Below are 25,451 nucleotides of genomic sequence, written 5' to 3'. Positions count from 1 at the left end.
TGGATCATGAATGGGCAGGAGCAGATGGCCGGGGTGTTGTCCACAGAGCTGCTCCACAACGGAGACTGAACCTTCCAGATCCTGCTGGTGCTGGCGATGACCCACTGGTGCAGGGACATCTACACCTGCCAGGTGGAGCACATCAGCCCGTGGGGCCCCCTCACCGTGCAGTGGGGTAAGAGCCTCTGAGTGTGGGGCAACCCCTGAGCCCACTGGGGCACCCCTAGCTCTGTGGAGCCCCTCAGGGGATGGGCCTGGCCCAGATCCCCATCCCCATCCCCACCCCCGGGGGCAGAGAGCGGGGACGTGACAAAGGGAAGGAAAAGCTGGGTTGAGCCCAAGCCACCCGTGCTCTTGTTTTCACAGAAGCTCCGACTGACTCTGCCAGGGGCAAGATGCTGGCTGGGGTCGGGGGCTCCGTTCTGGGGTTGCTCTTCATGGTCCTGGGATTGCTCGTCTGCTTGAGGAATAAGGAAGGTAAATGGCTCAGGGATGGGGCCGGAAGCCCCAGGAAATGAGCCTCCAGTGGGGCCATGACCCAGTGGCACTGGAGGGTTTCACTCGAATGCTGATTCACCACAATTTACTTTAGCTTCCCCTTCAGGCTCAAATCCAGTTTTCTAGCAACCGAGGAACTTCCTGCCCATCTCTCAGCCCACGTCCAGGAAGTGCGGAGCTAATCCCAGCCCCTGGCTTCCCATACATCTGAGTCAGACCTTTCAAACTCTGAGCTACGGTTGTGCCCTCCTGGCCTCCCCTTCACTTCTCCTCTCCTGGAACCTCAGGTTGTTACAGACACAGTTGAAGTGTTCGCAAATCAATCAGTTCCTCTCTAGTTATGAAACAAATACACTTCCCCTTTGAAAAGTATGGAGACCAAACTCACTTGAGAAACACACCAGAGACTGATAACTTCTGAGCCTGAATTTTGAGACTTTTTATGCTACCCTCTAAGCTGCTTCCCTTTTTGCCTAAAGGTGAGAAACAACGAGCAATAACTTCAGGTCAAAATCCTGAGTGGATGATGCTGATACCAGAGAAATTCCCCAGACTCCATTTTATATCCCTGGCTTCCATTTTAAGTTAGCAAGAGTCTTTCCTCTATTTGAAGCTGCGGGTCACATAGCTCTAAAAATAGAATTGGTGGGAAAACCAAAGTAGGGGAAAGGTCAGCAGATCATAACGCTGAGGTAAACAATTGAGGCAGACTGAAAACAGAACGGACCGTTTGGAACGTGAGCAGTTGTCATGCGCAAGAAAGTCTTGATGGGTCAATATAAAAGTCAGTGTGTCAGCAGACAGCCCGGGGTAAGTGGAGAGCAAATGGACGGTGAAGAGAAGGAGAGAAAAACAGAGAAGCTTCCCTGAGTGGCCCATCTGTCGAACAACTGAATGGAGAGCTGATGGAGGAGCAGGAGAGTGTCCTGTCCTGTCCGGCAGCAGAGGGAGAAGACACAGAAACCCAAGGAGAACGCAGCAGTGGAAGGAGGCAGAGAGAGCGCGCAGGAGAAGCAGTCAGCAAACGGGGTCAGTCGGTTGTAGATCCACTGGAAGCAATGGGACCAGAGCCCCAGCTTGTGTCAATCAGCTGTAGGTCCGTCGGAGTCAATGGGGCCAGCCCCCTAGTTGGTGTCTATCCTCTGTAGCTCTTCTAACTTCAATGGAACTGATTGACAGATGCTCAGTGCCTGGCCCCACTGAGGTCAGTGCAGGCGCGGCCGCTTGACGGCAGCTGGGATCTGGTCCCAACTTTTTCCTTAGCTTATTTAGAAACTGTTCTGTCCAATCAAACGTTTCTGGGGAACTATAACTTGTGAGCAAATGTTATTTCAATGGGTTTTAAATGAAGCATTTTTAATGAAAGCTGGCTGCTGGGAAATGTTCTTCCAGTGCAGAGAGAGCTTTGAACAGAAAACGTAGCTTTGTGAACTAGTCTTGTTGACAAAAACAGTATCATTTGAAAAAGGAAAATAGTTTGGGGAAGATGTTTCTCTTTAGAAACAGTATTTTCAGAAAAAATCATTATGGAAAATAATGTTTTTCCTTGTAGACAAAAAAGGTGTGTGGGTGTGTGGGTTTATATCTATATGTAATAGCTCACTGATATGTTCCACCCCAGTCGTAGTTACATTTATGGAACATATTTTCTTTTCCTTACAAATATTTCAATGTTATTGAAATAAACACTTTTGCACTAGGAAATATATATGTCTTGTGAATGTACGACACACCTTGCTATGAGGAAATTTCTAGCAGAAACAATGGGGAGAGTTTTTTAAGGCTTCCAACTTTTTGCTCAGTGCAGATGTGTTTGTTTCAAAAACATTGTAGAGTGAGTCTCTGGAGGAGGAGAGATTGCAGTACAGAGGAGAGAAGGTGATATGGCTGGAAAATAATGCTGTTCACGAGCAGGGATCTTGGCTGGAATTTCAAATGCTCCCAGTTCAGATGTTAAAAAAATAGATGGAAAGTCTATTTTTTTAACGCTTGTGTTTCTTCTGAACCGGGACATATGGGTGAGAAATTGGAAATTTGGGTGGAATGTAAAGTTCTAAAACAGGTTCTGTTTGGAAATGAAACATTTTAAGCAGTTGGCTCAAAACAAGCCCTTCCAGCTGTGATGCTTGGCCAGAACGGGTTAAGCATCCTGCAAAATAAATTACTCAAATTCAACCCTTAAAGACATATGTGAAGATAATGTTTGTGGTTTTGTGTATTTACATATATACCGGTAGTGGTGAACAATGTAATCAACAGTCCTTGTCTATGCTGTGTTCTGATAATTCAGAGATTAAAAGAACATCCTAGCATGTAAATGAATTGTAAACACAGGGTATCTCGGTATTCATCTCTCTTTGAAGTGGCAGAGGAACATGCCTTATGTTAATTCGAATAGAATCATAGAATATCAGGGTTGCAAAGAACCTCAGGAGGTATCTAGTCCCACCCCCTGCTCAAAGCGGGACCAACCCCAACTAAATCATCCCAGCCAGGGCTTTGTCAAGCTGACCTTAAAAACCTCTAAGGAAGGAGATTCCACCTCCTCCCTAGGGAACCCATTCCAGTGCTTCACCACCCTCCTAGTGAAATAGTGTTTCCTAATATCCAACCTAGACCTCCCCCACTGCAACTAGAGACCATTGCTCCTTGTTCTGTCATCTGCCACCACAGAGAACAGCCGAGCTCCATCCTCTCTGGAACCCCCTTCAGGTAGCTGAAGGCTGCTATCCAATCCCCCTCACTCTCCTCTTCTGCAGACTAAAATAGCAAAGTACCAGTAATGAACCTATTTCAAAGTTGCCCTAATTACTATGGTTCCCCGAGGGATTCCAACTTGTCAAAGAAGGCTTGAAATTGTATAAAAGATCCTTCGGTCCCAATCCTTGTTATCTCAGATATGCTTAAACTTCATGCCCCCTCTCAGAGCGACCAGCTCAGGGTCTCTGCAGACTGAGGTGTGGGTCCCACGCGCCCTGGTTTGGAGAAATTTCTTTCCACCCATGAGGGCTAGAAGTATTTTTTGGCTCTGCAAGCTGAGCGCCTGGAGAGCGACTCCAGCTCGCGGGACAGAAACCATGGTCAGTTATTTGTGTGTTGCACACGACCCCGACTCTGACACGTCTATAGCTGGCTGTAAATCACTACCCACTTGATGTGCTGCTGCCTTTGCAACAGCGGCAGCCGTGAAGGCTGCTGAATTTCCTGTTTCTCGCCAGGAGCGCAGGAGCAGACAGAGCCACGAGGACTCGGCACGCTCTGGCCTCCCACAGAACCTGCAGCCGTAGCCAATGGCGGGGCCCCTGGGCACCACACAGATCCCCTGAAAAATATCGGGGCCCCTGTGGTGCCAGGTGCAGCACAGATCAGCACCCTTGTTATGCCAGGCTCTGCACAGACCCAAACTGAGCAATGGCACAGGGACCTGGACTCCTGGGTTCTATCCCAGAGCTATGGGGAAGGCGGAGCTGAGAAGGTTTGAGCGGGTGGGTAAGGGGCTGGGAGCCAGGACTCCTGGGTTCTCTGTCACACAGCTAGGGGAAGGCGGGGCTCAGAAAGTTTGGGGGGCTGGGAGCAGGAGTCCTGGGTTCTCTCCCTAGGTCTGGGAGGGCAGTAGGGGCTGGTGGTTAGAGCAGGAGGCTGGGAGCCAGGAGTCCTGGGTTCTTTCCCTAGCTCTGGGAGGGCAGTGGGGGCTGGTGGTCAGAGCAGGGGGATGGGAAGCCAGGACTCCTGGGTTCTCTCCCTGGCTATGGGAGGAGAGTGGCGGCTGGTGGGTTAGAGCAGTGGGGACTGGGAGCCAGAACTGCTGGGTTCTCTCCCCAGCTCTGGGAGGGCAGTGGGGGCTGGTGGTTAGAGCAGGGGGTGGGAAGCCAGGACTCCTGGGTTCTCTCCCTGGCTCTGGGAGGGAAGTGGGGGCTGGTGGGTTAGAGCAGTGGCGGCTTGTCATAAACAGATGGTTAAGGGTTAGTAGAACAGGAGTACTTCATGTCTCTTTTGCCTGTAAAGGGTTAACAAGATCAGTAAGCCTGGCTGTCACCTGAGCAGAGGAGCAATCAGGGGACAGGAGACTTTCAAATCTTGAGGGAGGGAAGTTTGTGTGTGTGCTGTGAGTGTTTGGTTGTCGTTCTCTCTGGGGCTCAGAGGGACCAGACGTGCAAGCAGGTTTCTCTCCAGTCTCCCTGATACAGGTTCTTATAAATCCCGAATAGCGAGTACTAGGTGTGATGGAGTAGGGACTGTCTGTGTGGGGAGCGGGAGAGCAGGGGAGGACTTTAGGGGATGGCCGATGCCAGGGCCTGTAACCTGAGCTAGGTAAGGGAGGGGAAAGGTCAACACCTTTGCCCGGGAAGGGGACAAAGGAAGGGAGTGGCAGGAGGGAAGCAGTTTGAGTTTGGGCTCGGGGCTGGATGGGCGGAATTCAGGGTATCCTAGCTGGGATCCAAGCACCCTGAAAGCCCAGAAGGACTCGGTGGAGGGGTCCTGACTGTGCCTGAAAGCTCTGCTGTAACCTGTGTTCCTGTTGTCCAATAAACCTTCTGTTTTACTGGCTGGCCGAGAGTCACTGTGGGTCCCAGGAAGAGGGGTGCAGGGCCGGACTCCCCCACACTCCGTGACAACTGGTGGCAGCGGCAGGAGATACTGCACCCCGTGGACAGCGCTTCCTGCAGTAAGTGACTGGGGAGCAGTAAAACGAAGGGGTGGTTAACCCCTGGGAGTGTGTGCCCAGTGAGAAGGACTTTGCAGTAACAGGGTCCCCCGGGGGATTGCAGCGAGTGGTCCCAGGGGCGGAGGAGTCTGCAGCTCGACCCTGGCAGAGAGGTGGTGACCTCAAGAAGGGCTGGTGCACTAGGGGTCCCCCTGGAAACCGTGGGGAGCGGCGAGCACCCCGGCCTGTGAGTGGCCAGCAGGAAGATGTATGCCAAGCGGCGCAAGTGTGACCTGCTGGAGCTGTGCAAGCAGAGGGGGCTGCGCCCGGGGAGGCTCAGCAAGGACCAGCTGATTGCCCAGCTGGAGCAGGGAGACCGCATGAATGAACGGAGCCCTGTCTCTGAGGGAAGCACCCGGGCAGATGCAGCGCAGGCACCAGTGTCTGTCCCCGCTGGGAGTGGTCACCCGGCGGACGAGGGCTTCCCGAGACCCCCCCTTCCTAGGCCTAGGGGAAGGGCGGGGAGGAGCCCAGTGTATACCGAGGGCACCGTGACCCCCCCGGCCAGCAGGGGATTCTCCCAGCGACGCTCACCCCCCAGCAGGGGATCCTCCCGGCAACGCTCGGCATCCGTGGCGCGGACGCGGCTGGAATATGAAAGGGAGCTGAGACGGGAGGAGCTCGAGTTAAAGAGGCAAAAGCTGGAGGAGAAGGCGAAACAGCGTGAACATGAGGAGAACCAGCGTAAACATGAGCGGGAGGAGAAGGAGAAACAGCGTAAACATGAGCTGGACCTGGCCCAGCTGAGGAGCAGTGAGGCCCCGGCTGCGGTGAGTGAGGGGGACCCAAGCCTACAAAGAGCTTTGATAAGCACTTGCTGCCCCGGCGTAAGGAGGGGGAGGACATAGACACCTTCCTGACGGCCTTTGAGAATGCCTGCGAGCTGCACAGGGTTGACCCTGCAGACAGGATCGCGGTTCTCACCCCCTTACTGGACTCCACAGCCGTGGAGGTGTACAGCCGACTGAAAGGGGCGGAGGCAGGGGACTACGAACTGTTCAAACAGGCCCTGCTCCGCGAGTTTGGGCTGACTCCGGAGATGTACCGGAAAAAGTTCCGGAGCCAGCGTAAAACCCGTGAGGTCACATACCTACAACTGGTCAACCGGGCGCAGGGGTATGCCCGCAAGTGGACAGCTGGGGCCCAAACTAAAGAGGACCTGCTTGACCTATTCATACTGGAGCACCTGTACGAGCAGTGCCCGTCCGACCTGAGGCTGTGGTTGATGGACCAGAAGCCGGAGAACCCGCAGCACGCAGGCCAGCTGGCCGACCAATTTGTGGACAGTCGGGCAGGGGATGGCAGGGAGGAGTCTCGAAGGAGCAGGCCTGCCTCAACGCAGAGAGAGAGTCATCATGGGACCTCCCAGCGGGGTCCTATGGAGAACCCCCCCAAAAGGGGAACATCCAGTGGCAGGTCCCTCCGACCTACTCAAGGGGACCCACGAGACATGGGCTGCTATCGCTGTGGCCAACGAGGTCACATACGGGCCCAGTGCCCCAAGCTCAGGGACAGACCAAGCAGACCCAACCCGCAGAGGGTGGACTGGGTAAAAACCCAATCGGAGGAGGGGCTACATTCCCAGGAAAGGGGGGCTGGCAACATACCACCTGTGGAGGCTCCAGGCGCCGGGTTTTTGGTTTACCGGGTGGGCGCGGGGCTGCCCCTCCGGAAGGAGTGCATTGTTTCCCTGGAGGTAGATGGGAGGAAGGTCACTGGGTACTGGGACACGGGCGCAGAGGTGACGCTGGCCCGGCCTGAGGTGGTGGCCTCAGATCAGATGGTGCCCGACACCTACCTGACCCTGATGGGCGTGGGCGGGACCCCATTCAAGGTGCACGTGGCAAGGGTACACCTGAAATGGGGGGCCAAGGAGGGCCCCAAGGATGTGGGGGTACACCGATATTTGCCCACTGACGTGTTAACGGGAGGGGACCTCGAGGACTGGCCTACTAACACCCAGAGTGCCCTGGTCATGACTCGTAGTCAGAGTCGGCAAAGGGCACTGCACCCCGACAACGGGGAAGGTACTCGACCCGAGGTGCAGGACCCTAACCCAGGGAGCGGGGAACGCCCAGGGGCACGGTGCAGAGAGGCTGCGGCCTCAGACCCAGCCAGCAAGAGAGAGCCGGTCCCCATCCCTGTCCCAGTTGCTGAATTCCAGGCCGAGTTGCAGAAAGATCCCTCCTTGCGGAAGCACAGGGACCGGGCTGACCTTAGTGCGGTACAGACCATGAGGAGAGGTTGCAAGGAGAGGTTCCTGTGGGAGAAGGGGTTCCTGTACCGAGAATGGGCTCCCCCAGGGGAAGTAGAGTCATGGGGGAACAGGAGGCAGCTGGTGGTTCCCCAGAAGTTTCGTCACAAGCTGCTGTACCTGGCCCATGACATCCCTCTCGCAGGGCACCAGGGAATCCGGCGCACCAGACAGAGGCTGCTACAGAACTTTTACTGGCCTGGGGTCTTTACCCATGTCCGACAGTACTGCCAATCCTGTGACCCCTGCCAGAGGGTGGGGAAGGCCCGGGACAAGGGGAAAGCGGCTTTGAGGCCTTTACCCATCATAGAAGAACCTTTCCAGAAGGTGGCCATGGACATAGTGGGACCCCTCAGCAAGATGACCCGGTCAGGGAAGAAATACATCCTGGTGGTGGTGGATTTTGCCACTCGCTACCCCGAGGCGGTGGCCTTGTCCTCTATCGAAGCAGACACAGTGGCAGATGCGCTGCTGACAATTTTCAGCCGAGTGGGGTTCCCCAAGGAGGTCTTAACGGACCAGGGGTCCAACTTCATGTCGGCCCTGCTCCGGTCCTTATGGCAGAGATGTGGGGTCCAGCACAACTGGGCCTCAGCGTATCACCCCCAGTCCAACGGGCTGGTAGAAAGGTTCAACGGGACGCTGAAGATGATGCTAAAAACATTTATGAACCAGCACCCGCAGGACTGGGACACGTACTTACCTGACTTGCTGTTCGCATCCAGGGAGGTACCCCAGGAATCTACCGGGTTTTCACCTTTCGAACTGTTGTATGGAAGGCGGGTGAGGGGGCCCCTAGACCTGATGAGGGACGAATGGGAGGGGAAGGCCTCTCCTGAGGGAGAGTCAGTGGTGGAATATGTCCTGACCTTCCGGGAAAGACTGGCAGAGCTCATGGGCCTGGCCAGGGAGAATCTGGCCCGAGCCCAGAGGAGGCAGAAGGTCTGGTATGACCGCATGGCACGGGCCCGTACCTTCGCCACCGGGGATCAGGTGATGGTTCTCATCCCCGTGAGGAGAAACAAACTCCAGGCTGCCTGGGAAGGGCCCTTCAAGGCTATCAAGCAACTGAACGAGGTAAACTATGTGGTGGAGCTGTCAAACCAGGCACATCACCGTCGGGTGTACCATGTGAACATGATGAAACCATACTATGACAGGGGGAATGTGGTGTTGGCCGTGTGTGGACATTGGAAGGGGCAGGGAGATGACCCCTTAGTAGATCTATTCCCTGGGACAAAAGCTGGTTCCCCTCTGGAGGCGATTCCCCTCTCTGATTAGCTGACCCCGGGCCAGCACGCTGAGATCAGAGAGGTGCTGCATCTATACCGACAGCTGTTTTCCAACCAGCCTGGACGCACTAATTTGACTGTCCACCGGGTGGACACCGGGTCACATCCCCCTATAAGATGCTCCCCTTTTCGGGTCACTGGTAAAACTGCCCAGGATCTTGAAAGAGAGGTCAGGGACATGCTGGCTTTGGGGGTGATCCAGCCGTCTTCCAGCCCTTGGGCCTCGCCAGTGGTGCTGGTCCCCAAGAAGGAAGGGTCAATCCGGTTCTGTGTGGACTATCGAAAGCTCAATGCCATCACCGTATCTGATGCCTACCCTATGCCCAGGCCTGATGAGCTCCTAGACAAGCTGGGAGGTGCTCGGTACCTCACCACTATGGATCTTACCAAAGGCTACTGGCAAGTGCCGCTGGACGCAGATGCCAGGCTGAAATCGGCCTTTATCACCCCTCTGGGGCTCTATGAGTTTCTGACCCTGCCCTTCGGCCTCAAGGGAGCACCGGCCACCTTCCAGCGCCTGGTGGATCAGCTACTGAGGGGGATGGAGAGTTTTGCCGTGGCGTATATTGACGATATCTGCGTCTTCAGCCAGACCTGGGAGGAGCACATGTCCCAGGTTAAACAAGTCCTGGACCGACTCCGAAAGGCTGGGTTAACAGTAAAGGCTGAGAAGTGCAAGGTGGGGATGGCTGAAGTATCTTACCTGGGCCATCGGGTGGGGAGCGGCTGCCTGAAGCCGGAACCAGCCAAGGTGGAGGTGATCAGAGACTGGCCTGCTCCCCAGACCAAAAAGCAGGTCCAGGCCTTTATTGGGATGGCGGGGTACTATCGAAGGTTCGTGCCTCACTTCAGTGCCATAGCTGGCCCCATCACTGAACTGTGCAAAAAGGGGAAGCCAGACAAGGTGATCTGGACTGAGCAGTGCCAGGAGGCTTTCCGGGCGCTGAAGGAGGCTCTGGTTAGCGGCCCAGTTCTGGCAAACCCAGATTTTGACAAACCCTTTATGGTGTTCACCGATGCCTCAGACACGGGACTGGGGGCGGTGTTAATGCAGGAGGATGAAAAGGGGGAGAGACACCCCATCGTGTACCTGAGTAAGAAGCTGCTATCCCGGGAACAAAGCTACGCGGCCATCGAGAAGGAATGCCTGGCCATGGTGTGGGCCCTTAAGAAGCTAGAGCCATATCTCTTTGGGCGACACTTCACCGTGTACACCGACCACTCTCCCCTGATGAAAGGAGCCAACGCCAAGCTCCTGAGGTGGAGCCTGCTCCTGCAGGACTATGACATGGACGTGGTCCATGTGAAGGGAAGTGCCAGCCTGACAGCGGATGCGTTGTCCCGGAGAGGGGACCCTGAACTTCCCCAGGTCACTGGGTAGAGTGACCCCGCTCAGTTCAGTCTCGAAGGGGGGAGAGATGTGATGCAGTAGGGACTGTCTGTGTGGGGAGCGGGAGAGCAGGGGAGGACTTTAGGGGATGGACGATGCCAGGGCTGTAACCTGAGCTAGGTAAGGGAGGGGAAAGGTGAGCACCTTTGCCCGGGAAGGGGACAAAGGAAGGGAGCGGCAGGAGGGAAGCAGTTTGAGTTTGGGCTCGGGGCTGGATGGGCGGAATTCAGGGGATCCTAGCTAGGATCCAAGCACCCGGAAAGCCCAGAAGGACTCGGTGGAGGGGTCCTGACTGTGCCTGCAAGCTCTGCTGTAACCTGTGTTCCTGTTGTCCAATAAACCTTCTGTTTTACTGGCTGGCCGAGAGTCACTGTGGGTCCCAGGAAGAGGGGTGCAGGGCCGGACTCCCCCACACTCTGTGACACTAGGTGATAAGGCGAATGAGGCTTATGGTTGTTTTCTTTATTTGCAAATGTGTATTTGGCTGGGAGGATTTTAATTTGTACTTGTATCCTTAGGCTGGGAGGGTGTTCCCAGTGTCTATCGCTGAAAGACCCTGTACATATTCCATCTTAAATTTACAAAGATAATTTTTCCTGGTTTTTCCCTCTTTAATTAAAAGCTTTTCTTGTTTAAGAACCTGATTGGTTTTTTATTCTGGTGAGACCCCAGGGGACGGGGTCTGGATTCACCAGGGAATTGGTGAGGAGAAAGCAGGGAAGGAGGAGAGAGAGGTTAATTTCTCTCTGTGTCAGGATTACTGTCTCTCTCAGGAAGAGTCTGGGAGGGGGAAAGAGAAGGAGGCAGGAAGGTGAATTGTCCTCTCTGTTTTGTGATTCAAGGAGTTTGAATCACAGTGATCTTCCAGGGTAGCCCAGGGAGGGGAAGCCTGGGAGAGGCAACGGTGAGGAAAAGGGTTTACTTTCCTTGTGGTAAGATCCAGAGGGTCTGGGTCTTGGGGGTCCCCGGGCAAGGTTTTGGGGGGACCAGAGTGTACCAGGCACTGAAATTCCTGGTTGGTGGCAGCGCTACAAGTACTAAGCTGGTAATTGAGCTTAGAGGAATTCATGCTGGTACCCCATCTTTTGGACGCTAAGGTTCAGAGTGGGGATTATACCATGACAGGGCTGGAAGCCAGGACTGCTGGGTTCTCTCCTGGCTCTGGGAGGGGAGTAGGGGCTGGTGGTTAGAGTGGGGGGGGGGCTGGGAGCCAGGACTCCTGGGTTCTCTCCCCAGCTCTGGGAGGGGAGTGGGGGCTGGGGAGGTCAGAGCAGGGGCTGCTGGGAGCCAGGACTCCTGGGTTCTCTCCCGGCTCTGGGAGGGCAGTGGGGGCTGGTGGTTAGAGCAGGGGGGCTGGGAGCCAGGACTCCTGGGTTCTCTCCCTGGCTCTGGGAGGGGAGTGGGGGCTGGTGGTAAGAGCAGGGGGGGGGCTGGGAGCCCGGACTCCTGGGTTCTCTCCCGGCTCTAGGAGGGGAGTCAGGGCTGGGGACGTCAGAGCAGGGGCTGCTGGGAGCCAGGACTCCTGGGTTCTCTCCCGGCTCAGGGAGGGCAGTGGGGGCTGGTGGTTAGAGCGGGGGGGGGCTGGGAGCCAGGACTCCTGGGTTCTCTCCCGGCTCAGGGAGGGCAGTGGGGGCTGGTGGTTAGAGCAGGGGGGGGCTGGGAGCCAGGACTCCTGGGTTCTCTCCCGGCTCTGGGAGGGCAGTGGGGGCTGGTGGTTAGAGCGGGGGGGCTGGGAGCCAGGACTCCTGGGTTCTCTCCTGGCTCTGGGAGGGCAGTGGGGGCTGGTGGTTAGAGCGGGGGGGCTGGGAGCCAGGACTCCTGGTGACAGTTGGCTCCTAACCGTCAGGTGACATTTGCCCCCCTCCCCCCTCAGGGGACATTTGACCCCTCCCCCCTCAGGGGACATTTGACCCCTCCCCCCTCAGGGGACAGTTGGCCCTTCCTCGCTCGCGCTCTCAGCGGCCGTTTGCCGCCCTTTTTTATCTCACGAATCCCCGGCTTACTCTGCCCAGCAACTAGTGACGTAAAAACACGAGATCGCCTTCTGATTGGCTGTCCCGCCAGAGACACAGTAGAAAAGGGCGGAGCCTGGAAGCGGCAGAGGCCTGGGAGAATAAGGAGGCGGGGCCAAGGAGTGGGAGTGGCTAAGGAGCGGGAGGGAGGGGCAAGGAGCAGGAGTGTGACTAACAGGAAAGCAGGCAGGAGGGGGAGGGGCCTTAGGGAAAGGGAGGAGCTATTGGGATGGAGGGGGCGGGGCTATTGGGAGAGGCAGGGAGGGGCCATTGGGGGAAGGGATAAGGGGGCAATTGGGGGGGGCTTTGCCCTCCCTTCTGTTCTGTCTCTTCTCCCCCATCTCCCCCCTCATTAGCCAGGCCCAGCCCCACAGGACAGGACCCCGCTGTGGGGTGGGGGGGGCGGGTTTCCTTTCCACCCCCACCCCCAAGTCGCCCCCACGCACCAGGCAGGTCCCGGGTGCGGGGCCAGGTCACAGGGGGCAGCTGGGGGCAGGCAGAGCCCCTGGGCGGGGTGAGGAGGGGGAGGCTGGGCTGTAATTTTGGTGCCACCCCCCACCAGTTCAGGGCCTTGGTGCCTGCCTGGTTTGTCTGTGGGAGAATCTGGCCTGAGAGGGGGGGCGCTGTCCCCGGGGAGTCAGGGCTCCCCATTGCCCCAGGGCAGCGCTAGGGGCTGGGCTGCAGGGAGCGAGGGGGGCAGCAGGGGGCGCTGTCCCCGGGCAGTCAGGGCTCCCCATTGCCCCAGGGCGGTGCTAGGGGCTGGGCTGCAGAGAGCGAGGGGGGGCAGCAGGGGGCGCTGTCCCCAGGCAGTCAGGGCTCCCCATTGCCCCAGGGCAGCGCTAGGGGCTGGGCTGCAGAGAGCGAGGGGGGGCAGCAGGGGCTCTGCCCGGGCAGTCAGGGCTCCCCATTGCCCTAGGGCGGTGCTAGGGGCACGGCTGCAGAGAGCGAGGGGGGGCAGCAGGGGCTCTGCCCTGGCAGTCAGGGCTCCCCATTGCCCTAGGGCGGTGCTAGGGACTGGGCTGCAGGGAGCGAGGGGGGGCAGCAGGGGGCGCTGTCCCCGGGCAGTCAGGGCTCCCCATTGCCCCAGGGCGGCGCTAGGGGCTGGGCTGCAGGGAGCGAGGGGGGGCAGCGGGGGGCGCTGTCCCCGGGCAGTCAGGGCTCCCCATTGCCCTAGGGCGGTGCTAGGGGCACGGCTGCAGAGAGCGAGGGGGGGCAGCAGGGGGCGCTGTCCCCGGGCAGTCAGGGCTCCCCATTGCCCCAGGGCGGTGCTAGGGACTGGGCTGCAGAGAGCGAGGGGGGGCAGCATGGGGCGCTGTCCCCGGGCAGTCAGGGCTCCCCATTGCCCCAGGGCGGCGCTAGGGGCTGGGCTGCAGGGAGCGAGGGGGGGCAGTGGGGGGCGCTATCCTCGGGCAGTCAGGGCTCCCCATTACCCCAGGGCGGCACTAGGGGCTGGGCTGCAGAGAGCAAGGTGAGGCAGCGGGGGGCGCTCTCCCCGGGCAGTCAGGGCTCCCCATTGCCCCAGGGCGGCCCTTGGGGCTCTGCTCAGAGCAGCGGTACCCCATGCCAGAGGAGATGGAGGGGTGTCTCACACACACTGACCCTGGGAGTCGGGACGGGGCCTGGTTCTAATCTTCCTGCCGGGGAGCTCCCTCCCCAGGGTGACCTGACAGCAAATGTGAAAAATCGGCACAGGAGTGGGGAGTAATAGGAGCCTCTATAAGAAAAAGACCCAAAAATTGGGACTGTCCCTATAAAATGGGACACCTGGTCACCCTACCCCTCCCACGCTGCCCTCGCTCCCCGACTCTCTCTGCCCGGATTGGCTTGGGGCTGGCAGCTGCGGGCGCAGAGCTGAGCAGAGACAGACAAAGGGAGAAGTTGGCAGAGGGGTGTGGGCTGCGGAGGAAGTGAAAGCGCATTGGGATCCTGGGCCCCTCGTCCCACTGCCCTGACGCCCACCAGAGCCCGGATCTCCCTTTTCCTGCCAGGATGCTGCCCCCTCTGCTGCTCCTCCCCTGGGCATGGGGGGCCCTGACTGGTAAATGGGGACCCCTCCATGCCGTTTTTGCTACTGGGGAGGGTGGGGGTGGTGTAATGCCAGGCTGGGGCAGCACCATGCTGGGCTAGTGACCCTTGCCAGGGGTGAAAGAGGAGTGGGGAGGCGGGTTGGGGTCAGCAAGGAGCATTAAGGAGACTCATTAATCTCTCTCCCCCCGTGCTTTATCCCCCATGTGTTTCCTCTCCTCTCCCCCCAGCCTCCCCTCCTGTACCCCCAGGGTCTCTCACCCTCCGGCTGCTCCAAACCATCATCTTCCACAACACCAGCTCCACGGACATGGCGGGGACGGCCCTGCTGGGCGACCTGGAGACCCACTCCCTGGACTGCAGGCCCTGCAAGGTCCGTTTCCTGCAGCCCTGGGCCCAGCAGGGCCTGACCCCGAAGGAGTGGCAGGACCTGGAGGAGTTGATCTATCGCTACCTGTCTGACTTCATCCGTCTGATGAAGGAACTGGTTGAGGAGGAAGGAGAGGGCTGTGAGTATGGGGCGCTCTGAGGGGGTCCCTTCCCGCACCCACCGGGGAGCTGAGAACTGACACACTCACCGCAGCAACTGAGTGTGTCATTGGGGGCAAGACAGCCAGTCCCTGGCCCTTACGGTGAGTGGAGCCAGTGTCCCCCAGAGGGGAAAGGCCCCATATCCCATTCTCCACCCCACTCAGCCAGTCCCCTGCTCTGGGGCCAGATTGTAGCCTGTGCGCCCCAGAGGGGAAAGGCCCCATGTCCCAGCCCCTGACCCTAGGCTCATGGTCTTTCACAACCACGTGCCCTACCAAAGGCCTTTGTCGAAGGAGGGGGAAGTGGAAACGAGGGGGGAGGCTGCTCAAGGTGCCACTTGTCCTGCCTGAACCGTGAAAACTGACACATGGGCAGGAAGTGCAGAGCTAAGCTAATGCCTCCCCCACCCTCCCAGCCAGCGCTGCCCCAGGGCATGGGACAGAACCCAGCTCGCGTCTGCTCAGCGGCTCAGCCCGGGGTCTGCGCTGGGTGTCTGATGCTGGAGCACTCAAAGCTTAACCACCTGCCCCCAGATTTGCTCCACAAAGTCTCCCCTGCACCTTGCTGGGGCGGAGCTAGTTTCACAGCAATCTGCCTGGGCACGTGCGTTGCACGACAGAGTGAGAGCCGGCCGTGTGATCACAGCTCACAGCCACAGGAACCGCTCGGTGACTGGACTTCAGTGGATCCTCCTGGGGCTTCGAGGTTGCAGCCTCCCCCACTGAGCGAGTGTGTGACTCGGTGTGTCACGTCCTGAGTCGCTGCTAAGGAAAGAACCCCTCGCAGGGGTGTGAACTGTCTGTGGGCAGAGGTGCCACCGCCCAGCGATCCACTCCACACACAGAACCAAGGCCTGGGGACTTTTGTAACCTTGGGAAGCCAAACGTGTCCTTGCTACCGGTGCGGCTCTGAGCTCAGGGGAGCCTGAGGTGTTTGTTTATTGAGGCTCAGAGCCACAGTTTTCTCTAAAGCATCACAAATACCCTTCTAAATAATTAAGCATTTATTTGGGATGGGGTCTCTATCTATGGATCCTCCTGATGAAGTGACCCCAAATTAGCCCCACAAACTCTGCCTCAGGCCCCGATGTCTCACAGCGATTGTCGAGCCAGTCCGACTATGCATGTGGAGGTTAGAACACTTTGAAAAATCACCTTTAAACAGAACCTGCAACATACCCTGACCTCAAGCCAGGGCCGCCCCACAATCCAGCCAGCATCTTGTGGCCAAACATCCTCACTGCACCTGACATTATGCCTTTATTTCCCACACCACCACCACCACCACTGTCCCGGTGACCTCTGGACGGCCTGTCCTCATCCCCCCTGTCCTTCCTGTTCCAGATCCCTTTGTTATCCAGTTCTCCATCGGCTGCGAGCTCCACCCCAACGGCACCTCGAGGGGATTCTGTGATGCTGGGATGAACGGCGAGGACTTTGTCAGCTTTGACACGGACAGCGGCAAATGGGTCACTCGGCGGGGGGATAAATTGACGCTCAAAGCCCAGGAGATTATTAACTACAAAAAAGTTGTGGTCATCACGCTTCAGTTTCTCCTGAGAACAACGTCTGTCAATCTGCTCAAGAGTTTTGTCCAGCATGGGAATGAGTCTCTGGCGAGGCAAGGTGAGGCCAGACACCAGTCCCCGCTCGCTGAGATGCAGCCACCTCTGGGGTAGGGTGTGTTTGCTGTTTACACACGGATTCCACACCCAGTGCTCATAGGCAGCCACCTCTGGGGTGGGGCAGGGGGCTGGTTATCCAGGGCCCCCTTGCCTAGTGTACAAATGTAGCTATATCTGGGGTGGAGCACATTAGCTGTTAATAGCTGCACTGCACAGCAGTTTAGGACAGGAAGTGAAGGGGAATCTGTCACCACTGGTAACTGCAGGGGATAGAATTGGGGTCTGGCAGGACAGTGGGGCCAACGCCTGACCCCGGGGAGTGGAGCTGGGCTTGGCTAGTGAGTCTCTGAGGCTCAGGCTGAATCGTCCCCTCTCCCCCGCCCCGTCTGTCTCCTCCTGTCTCAGAGAAGCCGGTCGCCGTGGTGTTTGCCCGAGCGCCTCCCCCAGCCGGGACCCCCGCGCCGGTACTGCTGGTTTGCCGGGTCACCGGTTTCTACCCCAGGCCCGTCCGCGTGGCCTGGCTGCAGGACGGGGAGAAGGTGGTGCCGGGCGGGTGGCTGAACTCCAGTGGAATCCTGCCCAACGCAGACCTGACCTACCAGCTGCGCAGCTCCCTGGCCGTGGAGCCGGGCGCCGGGCACAGCTACGCCTGCCGGGTGCAGCACAGCAGCCTGGGGGGCCAGAGCCTGCTGATCCCCTGGGGTAGGTGCACATCCCTGAGGGGGGGGTCATGGTCTCTGGGGGCTTTTCCTGCTTGTCCCGAGTGGGAAAGGGGTGGGTGCAGGCAATGGGATTGGGGCGGAGGGAGGTCGAGGGTGTCGGTGGGTATGTGGGGATGGACGGGGGGAAGCAGAGTGGAGGAACTGAGGGGCACCCAACTGGGACGGGGGGAGCAGGGTGGGGGCTCAGGGAGACGGGACAGGACTGGGATGCGGGGAATACGATAGGGGCTGAGGGGAGCATGACTGGGACAGGGTAGAGAGAGCTGTGTGGAGTGGGGCAGGGGAGACAATGGGGCGGGGTGGGGGCTGGGGAGAGGGACAGGGTCTGGAGGGGATGAGACAGAGGGGAGCAGGACTGGAATGGGGGGAAGTTGAGGGGGTGGGACAGCAGGGGGAGCGATGGGAGTGGGATGGTGGGGGAGGCTGAAGAAAGAGACATGGGGTAGGGCAAAAGCTGAGGGCAGTGAGTCGGGGTGGGGTGATCAGAGGAGACTGCCGGGGAGGCAAAGGGAACAGGGTGGGGGGTTGAGTCCCGGGAAGTAGGAGGCACAGTGGGGTCTGCGGGGGAGGCTCAGGGAACAGGGTGGGGGGCTGAGGGCAGTAGGTCGGGGGTGGGAGGTACAGGGGGGACTGCGGGGGAGGCAGAGGGAACAGGGTGGGGGGCTGAGGGCAGTAGGTCAGAGGTGGGAGGTACGGGGGGACTGCGGGGGGGCAGAGGGAACAGGGTGGGGGGCTGAGGGCCAGGAGGTGAGGGGCACGGGGGGACTGCGGGGCAGGCAGGGGGAACAGGATGGGGGGCTGAGGGCAGTAGGTTGGGGGTGGGAGGTACAGGGGAGACTGCGGGGGAGGCAGAGGGAACAGGGTGGGGGGCTGAGGGCAGTAGGTCGGGGTGGGAGGCACAGGGGAGACTGCGGGGGAGGCAGAGGGAACAGGGTGGGGGGCTGAGGACCAGGAGGTGAGGGGCACAGGGGGGACTGCGGGGGAGGCAGAGGGAACAGGGTGGGGGGCTGAGGACCAGGAGGTGAGGGGCACAGGGGAGACTGCGGGGGAGGCAGAGGGAACAGGGCCCACACCCCTGTCCCCGGTCCCAGCCCGGCACCCCCCGTTTTACAGAGCAGAGCAGGCCCTGGGGCCCCGGCCTGGCTGTGGGCATCACCCTGGGGGTTCTGGCCGTAGCCGCCGTGGCCGCGGTGCTGAGGTGGAGCAGACGCAGGTGAGTCCTCCCCTCTCTGGGGTGGGGGTGGGTGGGGCCGTGGCACCCCCTAACCCATCCCCTCTGCTCTCTCCTTCCAGGGGCTACCAGGACGTTAGACATAGGGAGTCCAGTCTCTGAGGGGGCGGCACCGGCCCAGGCATGGGGATCGGCCCCTCCCTGCGGACATGGACCTTGGGGCTGGATGTGTTCCTGGCTCCAGAACTCAGGGCCCAAGGACAGGACTGGATCAAGGCGCTGGGAGATCGGGGCCCTGTGTGGGGGGTGGGATTCTCCTCCCTCTGGATATTCAGGGACGTTTGAGGGACTGTGGAATCGCTGGATTTCAGGATCTGCAAGGAGCCAGCATTGGCCTCTTCCATTCAGTAAACCCTTCCGGGAGGGGCTGCCCAGTGGACCCCACTGGGGGCTACAGGAGCCGGGGCCTTGCTGCAGGGGTCAGACACAGCTACGTACACAAAGCGGAAGGGTACAGGTGGGGGCGTGGGAACCAGGAGGGTCCTGGCAGGGTGTTCAGGCTGAGCTGACGTGCCCGGAAAGCAAGCGAGTTGCCCATGGGACATAGGCCCAGTAACCTGCACAGAGCCCTGAGAACATTACGGCCTTTGGGGCAATGGGGAGGCCGCCCCAAGTTGCTGGCTGGGCTGAGCTGAGAGCTCCTGGGGGCAGGGACCCTTCAGAGCTGGGTGTGAGGGACCCTGTGATGGGGTTTTACCTCTCAGGGATTGGAATGAAATGGATCATGAATGGGCAGGAGCAGATGGCCGGGGTGTTCTCCACAGAGCTGCTCCACAACGGAGACTGAACCTTCCAGATCCTGCTGGTGCTGGCGATGACCCACGGGTGCAGGGACATCTACACCTGCCAGGTGGAGCACATCAGCCCGTGGGGCCCCCTCACCGTGCAGTGGGGTAAGAGCCTCTGAGTGTGGGGCAACCTCTGAGCCCGCTGGGGCACCCCTAGCTCTGTGGAGCCCCCTCAGGGGATGGGCCTGGCCCAGATCCCCATCCCCATCCCCACCCCGGGGGCAGAGAGCGGGGACGTGACAAAGGGAAGGAAAAGCTGGGTTGAGCCCGAGCCACCCGTGCTCTTGTTTTCACAGAAGCACCGAGTGACTGCCAGGGGCAAGATGCTGGCTGGGGTCGGGGGCTCCGTTCTGGGGTTGCTCTTCATGGTCCTGGGATTGCTCGTCTGCTTGAGGAATAAGGAAGGTGAATGGCTCAGGGATGGGGCCGGAAGCCCCAGGAAATGAGCCTCCAGTGGGGCCATGACCCAGTGGCACTGGAGGGTTTCACTCGAATGCTGATTCACCACAGTTTACTTTAGCTTCCCCTTCAGGCTCAAATCCAGTTTTCTAGCAACCGAGGAACTTCCTGCCCATCTCTCAGCCCACGTCCAGGAAGTGCGGAGCTAATCCCAGCCCCTGGCTTCCCATACATCTGAGTCAGACCTTTCAAACTCTGAGCTACGGTTGTGCCCTCCTGGCCTCCCCTCCACTTCTCCTCTCCTGGAACCTCAGGTTGTTACAGACACAGTTGAAGTGTTCGCAAATCAATCAGTTCCTCTCTAGTTACGAAACAAATACACTTCCCCTTTGAAAAGTATGGAGACCAAACTCACTTGAGAAACACACCAGAGACTGATGAACTTCTGAGCCTGAATTTTGAGACTTTTTATGCTACCCTCTAAGCTGCTTCCCTTTTTGCCTAAAGGTGAGAAACAACGAGCAATAACTTCAGGTCAAAATCCTGAGTGGATGATGCTGATACCAGAGAAATTCCCCAGACTCCATTTTATATCCCTGGCTTCCATTTTAAGTTAGCAAGAGTCTTTCCTCTATTTGAAGCTGTGGGTCACATAGCTCTAAAAATAGAATTGGTGGGAAAACCAAAGTAGGGGAAAGGTCAGCAGATCATAACGCTGAGGTAAACAATTGTGGCAGACTGAAAACAGAACGGACCGTTTGGAACGTGAGCAGTTGTCATGCGCAAGAAAGTCTTGATGGGTCAATAGAAAAGTCAGTGTGTCAGCAGACAGCCCGGGGTAAGTGGAGAGCAAATGGACGGTGAAGAGAAGGAGAGAAAAACAGAGAAGCTTCCCTGAGTGGCCCATCTGTCGAACAACTGAATGGAGAGCTGATGGAGGAGCAGGAGAGTGTCCTGTCCTGTCCGGCAGCAGAGGGAGAAGACACAGAAACCCAAGGAGAACGCAGCAGTGGAAGGAGGCAGAGAGAGCGCGCAGGAGAAGCAGTCAGCAAACGGGGTCAGTCGGTTGTAGATCCACTGGAAGCAATGGGACCAGAGCCCCAGCTTGTGTCAATCAGCTGTAGGTCCGTCGGAGTCAATGGGGCCAGCCCCCTAGTTGGTGTCTATCCTCTGTAGCTCTTCTAACTTCAATGGAACTGATTGACAGATGCTCAGTGCCTGGCCCCACTGAGGTCAGTGCAGGCGCGGCCGCTTGACGGCAGCTGGGATCTGGTCCCAACTTTTTCCTTAGCTTATTTAGAAATGGTTCTGTCCAATCAAACGTTTCTGGGGAACTATAACTTGTGAGCAAATGTTATTTCAATGGGTTTTAAATGAAGCATTTTTAATGAAAGCTGGCTGCTGGGAAATGTTCTTCCAGTGCAGAGAGAGCTTTGAACAGAAAACGTAGCTTTGTGAACTAGTCTTGTTGACAAAAACAGTATCATTTGAAAAAGGAAAATAGTTTGGGGAAGATGTTTCTCTTTAGAAACAGTATTTTCAGAAAAAATCATTATGGAAAATAATGTTTTTCCTTGTAGACAAAAAAGGTGTGTGGGTGTGTGGGTTTATATCTATATGTAATAGCTCACTGATATGTTCCACCCCAGTCGTAGTTACATTTATGGAACATATTTTCTTTTCCTTACAAATATTTCAATGTTATTGAAATAAACACTTTTGCACTAGGAAATATATATGTCTTGTGAATGTACGACACACCTTGCTAAGAGGAAATTTCTAGCAGAAACAATGGGGAGAGTTTTTTAAGGCTTCCAACTTTTTGCTCAGTGCAGATGTGTTTGTTTCAAAAACATTGTAGAGTGAGTCTCTGGAGGAGGAGAGATTGCAGTACAGAGGAGAGAAGGTGATATGGCTGGAAAATAATGCTGTTCACGAGCAGGGATCTTGGCTGGAATTTCAAATGCTCCCAGTTCAGGTGTTAAAAAAATAGATGGAAAAGTCTATTTTTTTAACGCGTGTTTCTTCTGAACCGGGACATATGGGTGAGAAATTGGAAATTTGGGTGGAATGTAAAGTTCTAAAACAGGTTCTGTTTGGAAATGAAATATTTTAAGCAGTTGGCTGAAAACAAGCCATTCCAGCTGTGATGCTTGGCCAGAACGGGTTAAGCATCCTGCAAAATAAATTACTCAAATTCAACCCTTAAAGACATATGTGAAGATAATGTTTGTGGTTTTGTGTATTTACATATATACCGGTAGTGGTGAACAATGTAATCAACAGTCCTTGTCTATGCTGTGTTCTGATAATTCAGAGATTAAAAGAACATCCTAGCATGTAAATGAATTGTAAACACAGGGTATCTCGGTATTCATCTCTCTTTGAAGTGGCAGAGGAACATGCCTTATGTTAATTCGAATAGAATCATAGAATATCAGGGTTGGAAAGAACCTCAGGAGGTATCTAGTCCCACCCCCTGCTCAAAGCAGGACCAACCCCAACTAAATCATCCCAGCCAGAGCTTTGTCAAGCCGGGCCTTAAAAACCTCTAAGGAAGGAGATTTCACCTCCTCCCTAGGGAACCCATTCCAGTGCTTCACCACCCTCCTCGTGAAATAGTGTTTCCTAATATACAACCTAGACCTCCCCCACTGCAACTAGAGACCATTGCTCCTTGTTCTGTCATCTGCCACCACTGAGAACAGCCGAGCTCCATCCTCTCTGGAACCCCCTTCAGGTAGCTGAAGGCTGCTATCCAATCCCCCCTCACTCTCCTCTTCTGCAGACTAAAATAGCAAAGTACCAGTAATGAACCTATTTCAAAGTTGCCCTAATTACTATGTTTCCCCGAGGGATTCCAACTTGTCAAAGAAGGCTTGAAATTGTATAAAATATCCTTTGGTCCCAATCCTTGTTATCTCAGATATGCTTAAACTTCATCCCCCCTCTCAGAGCGACCAGCTCAGGGTCTCTGCAGACTCAGGTGTGGGTCCCACCCACCCTGGTTTGGAGAAATTTCTTTCCACCCATGAGGGCTAGAAGTATTTTTTGGCTCTGCAAGCTGAGCGCCTGGAGAGTGACTCCGGCTCGCGGGACGGAAACCGTGGTCAGTTATTTGTGTGTTGCACACGACCCCGACTCCGACACGTCTATAGCTGGTTGTAAATCACTCCCCACTCGATGTGCTGCTGCCTTTGCAACAGCTACAGCCGTGAAGGCTCCTGAATTTCCTGTTTCTCGCCAGGAGCGCAGGAGCAGACAGAGACCCGAGGACTCGGCACGCTCTGGCCTCCCACAGAACCTGCAGCCGTAGCCAATGGCGGGGCCCCTGGGCACCACACAGATCCCCTGAAAAATATCGGGGCCCCTGTGGTGCCAGGTGCAGCACAGATCAGCGCCCTTGTTATGCCAGGCTCTGCACAGACCCGAACTGAGCAATGGCACAGGGACCTTGACTCCTGGGTTCTCTGTCCCAGAGCCAGGGGAAGGCGGGGCTGAGAACATTTGGGGGGCTGGGGGGCAGGACTCCTGGGTTCTATCCCAGAGCTAGGGGAAGACGGAGCTGAGAACATTTGGGGGTTGGGGGCCAGGACTCCTGTGTTCTCTGTCCCAGAGCTAGGGGAAGGCAGAGCTGAGAAGGTTTGAGCGGGTGGGTAAGGGGCTGGGAGCCAGGACTCCTGGGTTCTCTCCCGGCTCTGGGAGGGGAGTGGGGGCTGGTGGGTTAGAGCAGGGGGGGCCGGGAGCCAGGACTCCTGGGTTCTCTCCCGGCTCTGGGAGGGCAGTGGGGGCTGGTGGTTAGAGCGGGGGGGCCGGGAGCCAGGACTCCTGGGTTCTCTCCCTTGCTCTGGGAGGGGAGTGGGGGCTGGCGGTTAGAGCAGGGGGGGGCTGGGAGCCAGGACTCCTGGGTTCTCTCCCGGCTCTGGGAGGGGAGCGGGGGCTGGTGGCTTAGAGCTGGGGGACTGGGAGCCAGGACTCCTGGGTTCTCTCCCTGGCTCTGGGAGGGGAGTGGGGGCTGGTGGTTAGAGCTGGGGGGGGCTGGGAGCCAGGACTCCTGGGTTCTCTCCCGGCTCTGGGAGGGCAGTGGGGGCTGGTGGTTAGAGCGGGGGGGCTGGGAGCCAGGACTCCTGGGTTCTCTCCCGGCTCTGGGAGGGGAGCGGGGGCTGGTGGTTAGAGCGGGGGGGGTCTGGGAGCCAGGACTCCTGGGTTCTCTCCCGGCTCAGGGAGGGCAGTGAGGGCTGGTGGGTTAGAGCTGGGGGGGGCTGGGAGCCAGGACTCCTGGGTTCTCTCCCGGCTCTGGGAGGGCAGTGGGGGCTGGTGGTTAGAGCGGGGGGGCTGGGGGCCAGGACTCCTCGTGACAGTTGGCTCCTAACCCTCAGGTGACATTTGACCCCTCCCCCCTCAGGGGACAGTTGGCCCCTCCCCGCTCGCGCTCTCAGCGGCCGTTTGCGCCTCGCGGCGCTTCCCCGCCCGTCTCCCGCCTTTGTTAATCTCTGCTAATCCTCCCTCCTGCCGCCCCGGCTCACTCTGCCTGGCAACTAGTGACGTAATAACACGAGAACGCCTTCTGATTGGCTATCCCGCCAGAGCCCCTGCAGAAAAGGGAGGAGCCTGGAAGCAGCAGAGGCCTCGGAGGTGAATAAGGAGGCGGGGATACGGAGTGGGAGGGGCAAGGAGCAGGAGTGTGACTAATAGGAAAGCAGGCAGGAGGGGGAGGGGCCATGAGGAGAGGGAGGAGCTATTGGGATGGAGGGGGAGGGGCTATGGGGATGGGGAGGGGCTATTGGGGGAAGGGATAAGTGGGCAGTTGGGGGGGGCTCTGCCCTCTCTTCTATTCTCCCCCATCTCCCCTGTCACTCATTAGCCAGGCCCAGCCCCACAGGACAGGACCTCGCTGTGGGGTGGGGGGGGCGGGTTTGCATTCCACCCCCACAAGTCTCCCACACACACACACAGACCAGGCCAGGTCCCGGGCGCGGGGGCAGGTCACAGGGGGCAGCTGGGGGCAGGCAGAGCCCCGGGGCGGGGTGAGGAGGGGGAGGCTGGCCTGTAATTTTGGGGCCACCCCCCACCAGTTCAGGGCCTTGGTGCCTGCCTGGTTTGTCTGTGGGAGAATCTGGCCTGAACGGGGGGGGGGGGGGGGGGGGGCGCTGTCCCCGGACAGTCAGGGCTCCCCATTGCCCCAGGGCGGCGCTAGGGGCTGGGCTGCAGGGAGCGAGGGGGGGCAGCAGGGGCCGCTGTCCCCGGGCAGTCAGGGCTCCCCATTGCCCTAGGGCGGTGCTAGGGACTGGGCTGCAGGGAGCGAGGGGGGGCAGCGGGGGGCGCTGTCCCCGGGCAGTCAGGGCTCCCCATTGCCCTAGGGCGGTGCTAGGGACTGGGCTGCAGGGAGCGAGGGGGGGCAGCGGGGGGCGCTGTCCCCGGGCAGTCAGGGCTCCCCATTGCCCCAGGGCGGCGCTAGGGGCTGGGCTGCAGGGAGCGAGGGGGGCCAGCGGGGGGCGCTGTCCCCAGACAGTCAGGGCTCCCCATTGCCCCAGGGCGGCGCTAGGGACTGGGCTGCAGGAAGCGAGGGGGGGCAGCGGGGGGCGCTGTCCCCGGGCAGTCAGGGCTCCCCATTGCCCCAGGGCGGCGCTAGGGGCTGGGCTGCAGGGAGCGAGGGGGAGCAGCGGGGGGCGCTGTCCCCGGGCAGTCAGGGCTCCCCATTGCCCCAGGGCGGCGCTAGGGGCACAGCTGCAGAGAGCAAGGGCAGGCAGCAGGGGGCGCTGTCCCCGGGCAGTCAGGGCTCCCCATTGCCCCAGGGCGGCCCTTGGGGCTCTGCTCAGAGCAGCGGTACCCCATGCCAGAGGAGATGGAGGGGTGTCTCACACACACTGACCCTGGGAGTCGGGACGGGGCCTGGTTCTAATCTTCCTGCCGGGGAGCTCCCTCCCCAGGGTGACCCGACAGCAAATGTGAAAAATCGGGACAGGAGTGGGGAGTAATA

The 25,451-nt window shown here is 58.3% G+C and overlaps 1 protein-coding gene across 1 annotated transcript; it reads left to right on the top strand.

The window, feature by feature from the left end:
* Window positions 1-13,923: 13,923 nt before the first annotated feature.
* LOC127032388 (antigen-presenting glycoprotein CD1d2-like) lies at window positions 13,924-18,488 on the top strand. The gene is made up of 6 exons (XM_050919642.1): window positions 13,924-14,189; window positions 14,407-14,685; window positions 16,051-16,332; window positions 16,737-17,033; window positions 18,167-18,266; window positions 18,347-18,488. The coding sequence occupies exons 1-6, from the start codon at window positions 14,141-14,143 to the stop codon at window positions 18,384-18,386; spliced, it is 1,047 nt and encodes a 348-aa protein (XP_050775599.1). The 5' UTR covers window positions 13,924-14,140; the 3' UTR covers window positions 18,387-18,488.
* Window positions 18,489-25,451: the final 6,963 nt, after the last annotated feature.

This window comes from Gopherus flavomarginatus, chromosome 12, assembly GCF_025201925.1.
Source record: "Gopherus flavomarginatus isolate rGopFla2 chromosome 12, rGopFla2.mat.asm, whole genome shotgun sequence".
Taxonomy (NCBI): domain Eukaryota; kingdom Metazoa; phylum Chordata; order Testudines; family Testudinidae; genus Gopherus; species Gopherus flavomarginatus.
Note: the sequence above shows the minus strand (reverse complement) of the source record. Positions and strands in the feature narration are given on the sequence as shown.

Bases quoted from the DNA above. Each gene is read 5' to 3' on its own strand.
- LOC127032388 (XM_050919642.1), top strand. From the start codon at position 14,141: ATGCTGCCCCCTCTGCTGCTCCTCCCCTGGGCATGGGGGGCCCTGACT. The intron at 14,686-16,050 runs GTGAGTATGGGG...TTCCTGTTCCAG, and splicing joins TGAGGAGGAAGGAGAGGGCT to ATCCCTTTGTTATCCAGTTC. The intron at 16,333-16,736 runs GTGAGGCCAGAC...CTCCTGTCTCAG, and splicing joins TGAGTCTCTGGCGAGGCAAG to AGAAGCCGGTCGCCGTGGTG.